The 12531-nt window shown below is 39.5% G+C and overlaps 1 protein-coding gene across 1 annotated transcript in view; it reads right to left on the bottom strand.

The window, feature by feature from the left end:
• The window catches only part of neurl1ab (neuralized E3 ubiquitin protein ligase 1Ab), a 36166-nt gene extending 27924 nt beyond the window's left edge, over positions 1–8242 (bottom strand). Inside the window, exons 1-2 of the mRNA XM_031756911.2 lie at positions 7991–8242; positions 451–692 (exon numbers count right to left, since the gene is read on the bottom strand). Of these exons, the coding sequence (XP_031612771.1) occupies positions 451–692; positions 7991–8024 (276 nt within the window). The 5' untranslated portion in view covers positions 8025–8242. The remainder of the gene's footprint in view (positions 1–450; positions 693–7990) is intronic.
• Between the last annotated feature and the right edge of the window lie 4289 nt (positions 8243–12531).

The following is a 12531-nucleotide window of genomic DNA, read 5'->3' on the forward strand; positions in this document are numbered from 1 at the left end:
TGCCGCTTTGGCCCACACAAGAGCACAGAGAGGAAAGAGAGAAAATCAAAACAGGAGAGTGAAGAGCCGGGATGAAGAAAGGGAGGCAGACAGGGAGGGAGAAGAAAATGAAAACATGCTAACAGAATTAGAGGGACAGAGATAAAAGAGGACTACTTTTCATCACACTCACAATTTGTATCTTCTCAGTACTTGACTGTGTGAAATAATATCAGAAAGTACATGATGTGCTAATCTATGTAATGTTTTTTGTTACAGGAAATTATGAAAATGACAACCACTTGTGCTCTAGTTGTGGTGTCGGAATAATTATTGTTGCTTATTGGACTTTGGACTCATTGTGCAATAGGTCAATTTTTAACCCAGTCATTTTCTGTGTGTAGCATACCGGGGCTCCAATAGTAATTATCCCTGTGAATACAAATGGCATTCAAATAGTGCATTGTTTACCTTCAGTCGAACCTGCTCATACACAGCGATGGGTCTGTTGCTGAAGGTGATGGCATTGCAGAAGCTGGCCTGTCTCTTGACAGTTCTCTGAGACATGTCCATGACGATCTGCGAGCCCTTGGTGCTTGGGTGGAAGAGCAGAGGGAAGGAGGACAAATTTCCACATGGCTGGATGGGAAGGCAGCGCTTGGGCTTGTGGTGATATCGGTGAGGTCCTGCTGGAAACGGTCCATTTAGGGAATCTATGTGAAGAATGAGAAGCGTAAGAGTTGGTTATTTTGGCCAAGGGTTGAGGGGGAGTTAATTTTCTTGGGGTGCAATTTACAGTAAAATACCCAAATATTAGATTACATTTGACTGCAGTATTGAATCAGGCTGTCTGTACCATTGCAGGACCACACTGGCTGGTTCATTCTGCTGAATTATCCAATTTGGTAACAAGAGCACTCAGGGAACCCAACTTTCCCCAAAGGGCAAGGGCTACAGTTGTATGGTGTTGTATTGAGAAAATAAAAAGCATGTTGTATAGCTCTCTCCATGCCCTTTTTAATATGATATATATGATATATGATATTTTGCAAGGTCAACTTACAACAATGACCGTCAAGTCAAATGCTTATCCAATTTTGGTACTCCAAGACCTAGTATATTGTTGTAGAGTTTAAAGATGATCCATAAAAAAATCATGGGTAACATAAAGCTTGGACTGATTTTCACATTCGGTGTGACCTTGACCTGATTTTCGCAAAAACTAAATCGGCTTGAGCTCTTGTTGGTACCTACCATCACACAAAATTTGAAAATGAAATCTTAAAAACTTTGGATGCTAGACTGCTAACAAACAGACAGGCAGATAGACAAACAGAAGTGATTACATCTACAGGGAGTGCAGAATTATTAGGCAAGTTGTATTTTTGAGGAATAATTTTATTATTGAACAACAACCATGTTCTCAATGAACCCAAAAAACTCATTAATATCAAAGCTGAATGTTTTTGGAAGTAGTTTTTAGTTTGTTTTTAGTTTTAGCTATTTTAGGGGGATATCTGTGTGTGCAGGTGACTATTACTGTGCATAATTATTAGGCAACTTAACAAAAAACAAATATATACCCATTTCAATTATTTATTTTTTACCAGTGAAACCAATTTAACATCTCCAAATTCACAAATATACATTTCTGACATTCAAAAACAAAACAAAAACAAATCAGCGACCAATATAGCCACCTTTCTTTGCAAGGACACTCAAAAGCCTGCCATCCATGGATTCTGTCAGTGTTTTGATCTGTTCACCATCAACATTGCGTGCAGCAGCAACCACAGCCTCCCAGACACTGTTCAGAGAGGTGTACTGTTTTCCCTCCTTGTAAATCTCACATTTGATGATGGACCACAGGTTCTCAATGGGGTTCAGATCAGGTGAACAAGGAGGCCATGTCATTAGTTTTTCTTCTTTTATACTCTTTCTTGCCAGCCACGCTGTGGAGTACTTGGACGCGTGTGATGGAGCATTGTCCTGCATGAAAATCATGTTTTTTCTTGAAGGATGCAGACTTCTTCCTGTACCACTGCTTGAAGAAGGTGTCTTCCAGAAACTGGGAGTAGGACTGGGAGTTGAGCTTGACTCCATCCTCAACCCGAAAAGGCCCCACAAGCTCATCTTTGATGATACCAGCCCAAACCAGTACTCCACCTCCACCTTGCTGGCGCCTGAGTCGGACTGGAGCTCTCTGTCCTTTACCAATCCAGCCACGGGCCCATCCATCTGGCCCATCAAGACTCACTCTCATTTCATCAGTCCATAAAACCTTAGAAAAATCAGTCTTGAGATATTTCTTGGCCCAGTCTTGACGTTTCAGCTTGTGTGTCTTGTTCAGTGGTGGTCGCCTTTCAGCCTTTCTTACCTCGGCCATGTCTCTGAGTATTGCACACCTTGTGCTTTTGGGCACTCCAGTGATGTTGCAGCTCTGAAATATGGCCAAACTGGTGGCAAGTGGCATCTTGGCAGCTGCACGCTTGACTTTTCTCAGTTCATGGGCAGTTATTTTGCGCCTTGGTTTTTCCACACGCTTCTTACGACCCTGTTGACTATTTTGAATGAAACGCTTGATTGTTCGATGATCACGCTTCAGAAGCTTTGCAATTTTAAGACTGCTGCATCCCTCTGCAAGATATCTCACTATTTTTGACTTTTCTGAGCCTGTCAAGTCCTTCTTTTGACCCATTTTGCCAAAGGAAAGGAAGTTGCCTAATAATTATGCACACCTGATATAGGGTGTTGATGTCATTAGACCACACCCCTTCTCATTACAGAGATGCACATCACCTAATATGCTTAATTGGTAGTAGGCTTTCGAGCCTATACAGCTTGGAGTAAGACAACATGCATGAAGAGGATGATGTGGACAAAATACTCATTTGCCTAATAATTCTGCACTCCCTGTATTTAAGCAATTTAAAGCATAAGTCTGTTTCCATCTTCTCACAGTAGCACAGTAATAACACCTGTATTGTAAACATGAACAATGTGCAAGGTAAATTACAAGCTAAATGTCCTTTGATAGAAAAAAAAAACAAAAAACGAACCCAACAGCACAAAGACAGACTTGCTCTCCTGGCAGCGTAATTTAGGAGAACAATGCAGCTGCGAGAAGTCTGTGCAAAACACTCTCATTTCAGTAAATGGTCATTTCCGGTAACACCGAATTCTCACTTTTGTTTTTCTACATCTTTCAAGATAATCATCTGATTTGTGTTGCATTTGGGATCTTTTTCTTTCTTTGGAAAACTTTTTGTTTGATAATCAGCAGAAAGCGGTAAAGGAAGCAGAAGGAGGCGGAGGACAAAGGAAAAAAAAAGATCAACTTACACACAAATAAGACCACAATTAGCCTAGCAGAAAATGACCTTTGGGATCTTACGGGAGTTCTTGATGCGTGTATGTTCAGCTGGCGGATACAGTTTACTCAAAGCTACACTAATAATAGTGAGGAATGGCTGTTAACATGTCATTTCCAGTTACGGCTTGTGTTTTAATGAGCATATATCAATCTTATCATAAGTCTTTATGTCTGAAAGTCACGTACACGCTACGCTACAAAATCAGTGGTGCAAAATGTGAGGCATTTATTGTGATTTGTAGGTCAGAGGAAGTGGTAAAAAAAAAAATCCACAGGTACACAGTGAGTCACACTATGCACCCGGGTTTCTAGATTTTTTCCCATGTGAAAATGTGAATAACTTGTCCCACTTACAGTAACTCATAAAAGAGAACCAGCTTTTTTTTTTCTTTTTTTTTTTTAAACGTCTAATCTCAAAGCCTTCATAATCATGATTCACACGGACTCCCTCTCATTTGGATCCACTCTCCCCATTCTCATTTCCTACATTCCTCTTCAAAAGGACCACACCAAGGTCACTGTGGTTTTAATGGAGGAGGTGTTTTCTCACAAACTTTGGCTCACGCAAAACAACTTTTTATTCTACTGATAACACAAATAACTTTTATCTCACGACGCGATTTGATACAGATTTTGTTCCATAAAACGCCGACCTCGTCTACAGCAGCATTTCAGGGTTTTAAAATACCATCGAGCACGAAGTGTGAACAAAATAAATAATTTAAGCCTCATTAACGCTTCTTCATCCTCGAGAACTGGTTGCATTTTCGCACCTAAACTTGGAAGACTGTGTACGAGCAGCTTGTGTTTGTCTGCAAGAGGAGAATGTGAGCCACTGCTGAAAGACAGCTATTTTTGCTCTCCTTTAATTGACCTTGGAAGGTCAAGAGGTATATAATGCACCGCAGAGACAAATCAGTTAGGACTGCCAGGATTGGAAACGAGTCGTCATGTGACTTCTGAGGCCAGGTTTAATATAACATCACAGCTGTTCTAATTTTAGGGCAGAGACAGAGATTTGAGCAGTAGATGAAGACATGATTTATATTAAAAAAATCTAGAAACCTTGTCATAGTCAACCTTGAAAAATAATTACAAATGCTGTCAAATGGGAATCTTTGTCACATATTTCTGCCTAGTCCTGCCCTTCAAATCACAATCAGAGAGGCTCTGCCAAGTGTTCTGTACTCAGTACAGTGTATTTAGTAAGCTTTTTGCATGCTCTTGTCAATGCTGAACAATGCCTAATTGTGCTCTGTGCACAACAGTGGTCTTAAATGAAGTCATAACAAACCCTTCAACCATATTGCATCCATGACGTCGTGTCAGACGTGATGTCTTGGGGAAACAAAACAGCACTGCATTGTACTCCATCAAAGACCAGGCTTGAGACTGAATAGAGTATTTCCTGTTAGGGCTGAAAACAGAAGCAACACCTCACCTCACTGGCCCTGCAGACCGTGGCGTCTCTTATCCTCCACCATCTAACCAGAGAATCCAATATATTCTTTCATTTTTGCTATATTACTACCATTTCTGCTGCTGTGAAATTGAATTCTACAGACTTTCTTTTTTTTTTTTTATCAGCTGAAGGTTTATTTCCACAACCCAGACATCCTGTCATGGGTTTACAGCTTTCAAAGGACTATATAAACTATGAAAGTCAAAAAAGTAAATAAAAGGATAAATAAAAATACCACATTTGATTTATTGTAGATGACAACTGGTTAGAGCCAAAAGTGCTGATGATACAATGGTTGCTGTAGTGTGTTTAAAAAGTCATGCAACCCAACGGTGACGTCAGGGTAACCACCGACCAGAGCCCTGCCACGATAAAAGAGAGGTGCCATGACAAACGTCAGATGAGCAACTTAAGGATAATGTTACTTAATGCACCACCGCACACAATGTGACTGCCTCTGCTGTCATTAATTGGAAAAGACAAACAGTGCAGAGACAATGAGTGGCCCTGGCCAGTGTCACCTGGCCTCCTACGCTCCTCTGTGTTTTATCCTGAGGCTTGGTCTTACTAAGACGCCTCAGCAGAGGCCCTAATGTGGTGTGACGTTAGTATCAAGGCATGGTGGCCCCTCAAATGCATTCTAAAGAGCTGCAGGGCACATTTAGCTTTTTCCACATATGTCATAGCTGGCGTTGTTTCAATAAGAGATAAACATTTGTGATTTAAAAGTTTTTAAACGTCTTACCAGAGGAGATGATTTGTATGAGGCCTCTGTAAAAGGGCTGCGCCTAGTTCAGGTTTCAAAGGATCATTAGGCATTAGGGCCATCACTTGAATCTGGTTAAGTGGGTTTTGTTTCCAATGTTAGATCAATTCATTGTTTTTAAACTACTTTATTTAAAAAACCTAAAGGAAAGACTATTTTATTTGTCATGAGCTAACAGGTATACATGCACAGTGTTAAAGATGTATGCTGGAATGTAACACGACGTAAACTTTGGGCTGGATTAGTTGTTTGGTCTAGAAAATTGTGAAAAAATTCCAAACAATTTCAGAGCTCAAGGTGATACCTTGAAATGTCTTGTTTTTATTTTTTCAGCAACGGTCCAAAACCGTCCAGAAACGCAACAAGTATTCATATTTGAATACATCGAACTAAAGAATTATTAAGTAAGAACAATGAATGCCAGAGTCGTCATGAAGTCATGAAGGGCTACCAAACGGGGAGGAGTGAAGGTTGAATGATTCATGAGCCCTTGAGCTGGAGGTGGGCCCTGCAACACGACAGGGATTATTAATGTTTACATTTTTAGGGCCCCGACTGAACACATGGCTGACAGCCAAGAACTTCTAGCTGTGCCCCTGTCTGCACCTGTATTGTGTCACACCAGTGGACCCTACAAATGAAACTGGAAAAGGGATAGCATGAACTGGTCCATCTGTTCATCTGGGTGTGCTAGAAAAGCACTCGGTATATCAAAAAGTACCAAGCTGAAATTGTAAACTAAAGCAAGATAATACCAATATGGAAGAGAGATGAAATCAAAAAATTATAATATGGATATGGAACGTAAAAGTTGGAAAAATAGGATGGGCAGCTTGGTGCTGATAGACAGCATTGGAGACCTGAATAAAGAGTGAAAGGGAAGACTGTAAACTCTATAAGTTATCTCCTTCATTGTTGAACCCAAAAAACGTTGCTGTCCTAAAAACGTTTATAGCCAGAGACAGTGGAAAATCATTTGTGCTGGAATAAAATTATTTCTATCCAATTTAGTTAATCTGACTTGAGTTCACTGAAATATAATGGTCACAAATGATCAGAAACACAAGAGAATGCCAGATTTCTGTCAAATAAGGCCACACAGACTCATGGCATTTACTGTATGTGGACTGTTTACAATAACTAGGAACCAAAAACCACAGAACATCCAATCATCTGGCAAATCTTTGCTGATGTAAAGCCACTGAAAACTAATCAAAACACTACATCCCACAAAAGACTTAGTGTAACACTAGAACTGCATCATTTAGGCCCCCAACAAGTCGTTATTAATGTGATTCTTATAATTAAATTTACCTGATGGTTATTTTTCTTTATTGGTCACTTCATGTTCTTCCATAAAATGACAGAAAAGAGCGTAAACTGCTCATCAAAATTCCCTGCCCGTCAACCATCAGTTCATACTCAAGGTCATTAAATTTAAAATGAGTAAGCCACAGAAAATCTGCAAACCATCACATGAGAGAAGCCGGAGCCAGAGAACTTTCTACTTGTTTTACTTGGGAATTAACTGAAACAATCACATATCCAAAAGCATTATGTTTCTGGAGACTGAATAATCGATTCAAAGTATTGCTTCAGCTCTACCCTAATGTTTGATACATGAACTTTTACTGTGCCAACTTTAAATTTAAATGCTTAATCTTAATAAAAAAGCACTAACGAGTTAAACGCTTTAAAAAGTATCACAGTCATCTTAAATTAATTTAGTGCTCAACATAGTTTAATAACAAGTTTAAGAAGTTTTATTAAATGCATGTTGTGTGTACTAGGACTCCAGATAATAATTCAAAACGAAACGGGATTCTATATGACTTTTACCACTGAAGTTTTTGCGAGCTGCACCTAAAAAGTGAAACACAATACAAACAAAAAGCAGAAGAAACAAGATACCGTGTACCTGTTCACTATTATAATTTGAGACGTGGAGGTTCATTAAAAAGAGGCAGAAAGCTCTAAAAGTGTTTAGGGATCAACTAAAGGTAGAGATAAATAAATAAATAAAAATAACAAGCAGGTGGGCAAAAAAAGTTGAAGGCTATTTAATCCTCTAACCAGCTCAATTCAGTTTGTCCTAATTGGTTTCTTTTGATGGAAGTCGGTTAATATGAAGTCGCAGAGGATTTTCACACTTGAAAAACACCAGTGTCTTTAATCCTAAGCCAGTCGTGACTTACAAATGGTGCTTAAACTTGGCCAAAGCGGCTCTAATTTCACTTCTCCTTTATTTTAGGCTCCCAGGACGCCTACAGTTTTCATGCACACTGGCTTGAAGCTGCACAAGCTAAGCTTACAACTCGTTTATATCGTCTCCTCTTATAATATTACAGTTGTGGCGCATAATAAACAATCCGCACACGCTGTCCTGTCCGGTGACGCCAGATGTCCTTACCGTAAAAGGTATTCCTGGTGATCTGACCTCCCATGGCTGGATGCAAGGTGCGTTCACCTCTCCCTCTAACTGCGAGCTGGATCCACAGTATTCACATTCAGCCTCGCGTCCTCAGCAGCGACATTATATGGACACGACACTGTTCACACACGCACAGGGGGGAAAAAAAGAGTCCCGACAGTGATTCAGCGTCAGGTTGTGTCTATCCAAAGATTCATCGACATCAAGCAGCAGCACGCAGCAACTAACAGATCCAGCACGCAGTGGCTCACTTCAGTCCGCGCGGAAATTAACATAAAAGGTGGTAGTGGAGGTGGAGCTTCACAGGACTATTGACGCTGTAGTCACCAGAGAAGACTTCAAGAGCGTTAACTAGCAAGAAATAGTTATTATATTCCTAGATTATATAGACACTTAAAGCACAGTTATCTCCAGTACAGTGTTCTGTACACATTGTACCACTGCGAGGAATCACGCATCCAACAAAGAGCTTGTTTTGTTTATTAAACTGTAAAATTTCTAATCATTTTCATAATCATGCTGTGTCCTCGTGTTCCACAGTTCGTGTAGTGGCTGTTGCTGGTGCACCACAGTATATCAAGCACGTGGCGCTGGGTTTTCCACCCCACTTGTTGCCCACCATGTGTGCTGTCCTTACTATCCTTTCATCTTCCTTCTTTTTCCCCCCAAGTAGGCAGTTTACATTCCCATGGAGAAACTCACTGAATTCAATAGATGGTAAAATAAAAAAAAAAATGCAAGGAAGAAAATTTTCTGACAGTGTCTGATTTTTGTAGTTGTTTTGGCAGAAAAACCCAGTTGTAACCTCAAGCATCTCTCTGGAGGATTAATCCACTTGATCAGCAATAAAGAGATGTCACACAGCTGGAAGAAGTTCCTTCCAACAACAGGTTAAAGAGTTTAAGTTCCTCTAATGCCAACATCTGTACTCAGAGCAGTATTTCAAGATTTACTTGGCAGCTTGTATGAAGATAAATACTGACACTTTCTGATGGGTCTTGGCAGAGGAGTTGCCATGATGACCAGAGCAAGACACTCCTGGCTTGAGGCTTAATGTGATACTGGTGCTGTGAAACAGTGAGGCCATGTAGTATATTAGGCTTATTTGAGAGCTTTGATTGATCTTTGAACTGGAACCTTATTTTTATGCATGCAAGCAGATCTCAGAACAACTTTCATTCAGTGCAACATTTTCAAATTTCCAGATCATGACTGGACTTTCCAGCAGTTAAATCAAAGGGGGTGATCTCACATTGAAAATGTTAATACAATTGACCTTTTTCAAATTAAAGTAAAGGAAGAGCTTGTTGCACACACATCTCCAAAGTGTCTGGCTCTAGACATTCAGAGTTGGCATGCTGGCCATGTTTCCCAGCGGGCACCTCTCAGGACCTGCCTTATTGTCGCCTTAGCATTTATATAACTTGTATCAGCAGCCAGGCCTGTGAGACACTGTATTGGCTCAGTAGCATGGGCTATATTCTTGTGTTGTTTATACAAACTGATTGCGGTTTACTTGACTGTCTGTAAGCAATTTCCAATGGGGGTAAAGCCATATGACTTGGGGTTTTTCATGCAGCATTTTACATCGTTATTTTCTATGAAAAGTCGTCAAAACAATTTTATTTGTCAAAGAAAGCTGAGATAAACTAAAGATATCAAAACAAAATGTGTGAACAGAACACTTAGGAATTTATAGCATGGACCCCGTAGCGATCGCAGTCATGCTTAATGGTGTATGACATGCCACCTGATCACTGGGCTGTCAAAAAACTGACTGGCTGTTCTGTAATACAAGAAGAAGTGCAGTTCACTGTGAAATGATAAAACGTGATGGTTTGTGTCCTACGGTAACAGTTCAAAACTGCATGCTGCTAATCATGCACCATGGAAAGTTGCCAAAATACCTAGCAATTGCAAAAGATCACTTTGAAAATACAAAAAACCCCGAAATGTGTGTTATTTGTGTAAGGTCTAAGTAGCACCCTGTACCTAACCTGTTACGGTGCCGTGATGTGTGAGTCATCTCATATAAATGTAATGGCACAACCTTATATAAATAAACAGACTGACATATAGCTATGATCATTTTGCAGATGCCTTTGTTGCAGCTTTGCATGTGTAGAATACGCCTTTGTTTTACATACCTATATTTGTTGTTGTTGGGTATTTCTATTTGTAGTCGCTGCATCTCTTTGTAATAGTTTTGCACCTGTTTATGGCTCTAGTACACTTTTCCTTACTAATAATAGTGTCATATTGCCCTTATATTCTTATGTGTATATATTCTAGTTTTAAAAAATATATATTTTACACCTTTAGATTTAGATGATCTCAAATTCTATTCTGATATGTACTAACTGTTGTATGTCCCAAATGTCAATAAAGTTGCCTTTCTCTTCTATTGTATTCTTTTCTTCTACAAGTCTTTGTAATTCTGTTGTGCACTTTGATAATTTGGTAGTTGTTTTGCATCTTTAATAAGCCATCATGCATAATTTTAAAGTTATTCTGCAATAGTTTTTTAGCTCTTTGTATTCATTTTTCTAACTATTTTGTAGACGCTTGCATCCCTTGCAGTCACTTCTTCTTGCAACTCTTTGTAGTTGTTTTGTATCTCTTTGCAGTCACAATGTGCAGGGTTTTTTTTTGCATCACTGTTCATTATTTTTGCAGACATTTTGCATATTTTTGTAGTTGTTTCACATCTTTTATTAGTTATTCTAGATGTTTACAATTTTGTATATCTCCATAATATGGTTCTTTGCACCTCAACTCTTGTAGCCCTCTTGCATCTCTTTGTGGTTGTGTTACAACATTTCACATCTGTAGAAATGCACGTTGCATCCATTTTCTTAGTTATCTTGTGTCTCTTTGTGGTTTCAACATGCCTCTTTTTTGCAATTATTTTGCACCCATTTTGGTAGTTGTGTGTTTATTTATAGCTGTTTGTTACATTTGTAGTTGTGTAACTGCTGTGGTTTGCTCTATGTCTCTTTGTAGTCGTTTTCAAAAGAAAAAAAAAAGAACACTTTTCTGCCTCTCTTTCTTGGACCCCAGAGTAAGTCCCTGCTAGGTTCAGTAATCCCTGCATGGAAGTCACAGAATGTGGCTTACATTTCAGAACTGGCTCAGTTTGCTTAAATACAAACACTATTGAGATTTTTTATTATTACCTAGTTCTTTGTGCAATAGCTTTGAACCATTCTCTCAGAATTGGATACACACTGTATACCCTGACAGAACAGACTGACACCTCCTCCCACAGTAGATTATTTGTAGATGGGCGCCTGGCAGGCAGCAGCTGCCTGGTGGGGTGTGCTGGCGTTGGTCCTCCACGGACATCTTGACAGGCTTGTTTGAGGGAGCCGTGTGCACTCTTGCTCTCTTCTGGGATGATCCATGTTGAACAAAAACACCATTCAACTCAGAGTTTGGATCCTCGCCCGGGAGCCATATGCAAAACATTACAAAGCAACACAAGAGCATCATATGATCCTCAACAGGGGGGTGTCGGCAGAAAAGGAACCCCACCCGGCAGGCACGTATCAGAGGTGAAATTTAGGTTGTCACATAACATTGCAAAGTGACACTGACATAGGAAAGATACCAGCTGACTTTTTTTAACACTAAAGTGTAGCTAGAAGGCAATCACAGCATTGATTTAATCGCACCAGAATCACTTTCTCTGTTGGCAAAGAAGTTCTGCAGAAAGATTTATTAGAATTACAATCACAGTTTGTAAGAAGTTGTCAGTGTACCTACAGGCGCTGCCAAAATGTGCAGATAAACAGAGATTCAGCTGTTCTGCAAAGAAAATAGGTACACAAAAGTTCCTAGTTTCTCTTCCATAGTTCATTGCCTCACTTTACAGCATTACTCAACTCTGTTTCAGTGATATTTATCATATCATGTGGTCCTTTTTACTTTTCCAACACACTTTTTTTTGTTTGTTATCATTTTGTTTTAGCTAAGGGCTGCTGTTGTAACAAGAAGAATATCACGGCATTATGTGTTCTTTATTTTAAATGTTTTTTTTAGCCTGGCATTCAGTGGTGTGCAGTGATCCAAAGACAGAGGAACTGAAGGATCATCTATGAGATTATGATGTTTTTAAAGACCTGTGAGACTACGGATCAACTCACTGAGAAGCAAGCGTATCAATATATGCTATAAAACACAATAATCCACGGTAATCATCCAAAAGCTACTCTAAAGAGCAGCTCAAGAGCATCTTTAGCCTGTTTTACACAGCATCATAGGCTTTCCAAAGTGTAATTGCTGTTTACATGTGACCAGTCTATGGATAATATAATAAGTGTCCAATAGCACAACTTTACTCAAACTTCTGGGTCAAATGTCTGTGTAGGATCTCGGTCTTGCAGGTCACGGTAGTCTTAAGAGCTTGAAAAGAAAGCAAGTCCTGGGTTAAATTCTTTCCATGTCACTAATAGGCAGGAGGAGGATAGATGCAAGGAGTTGCCTCAAATCAATTAGAGTGAATTTTGCTGGATTTACTG

This window comes from Oreochromis aureus, linkage group 13 (assembly GCF_013358895.1).
Source record: "Oreochromis aureus strain Israel breed Guangdong linkage group 13, ZZ_aureus, whole genome shotgun sequence".
Classification (NCBI taxonomy): Eukaryota; Metazoa; Chordata; class Actinopteri; order Cichliformes; family Cichlidae; genus Oreochromis; species Oreochromis aureus.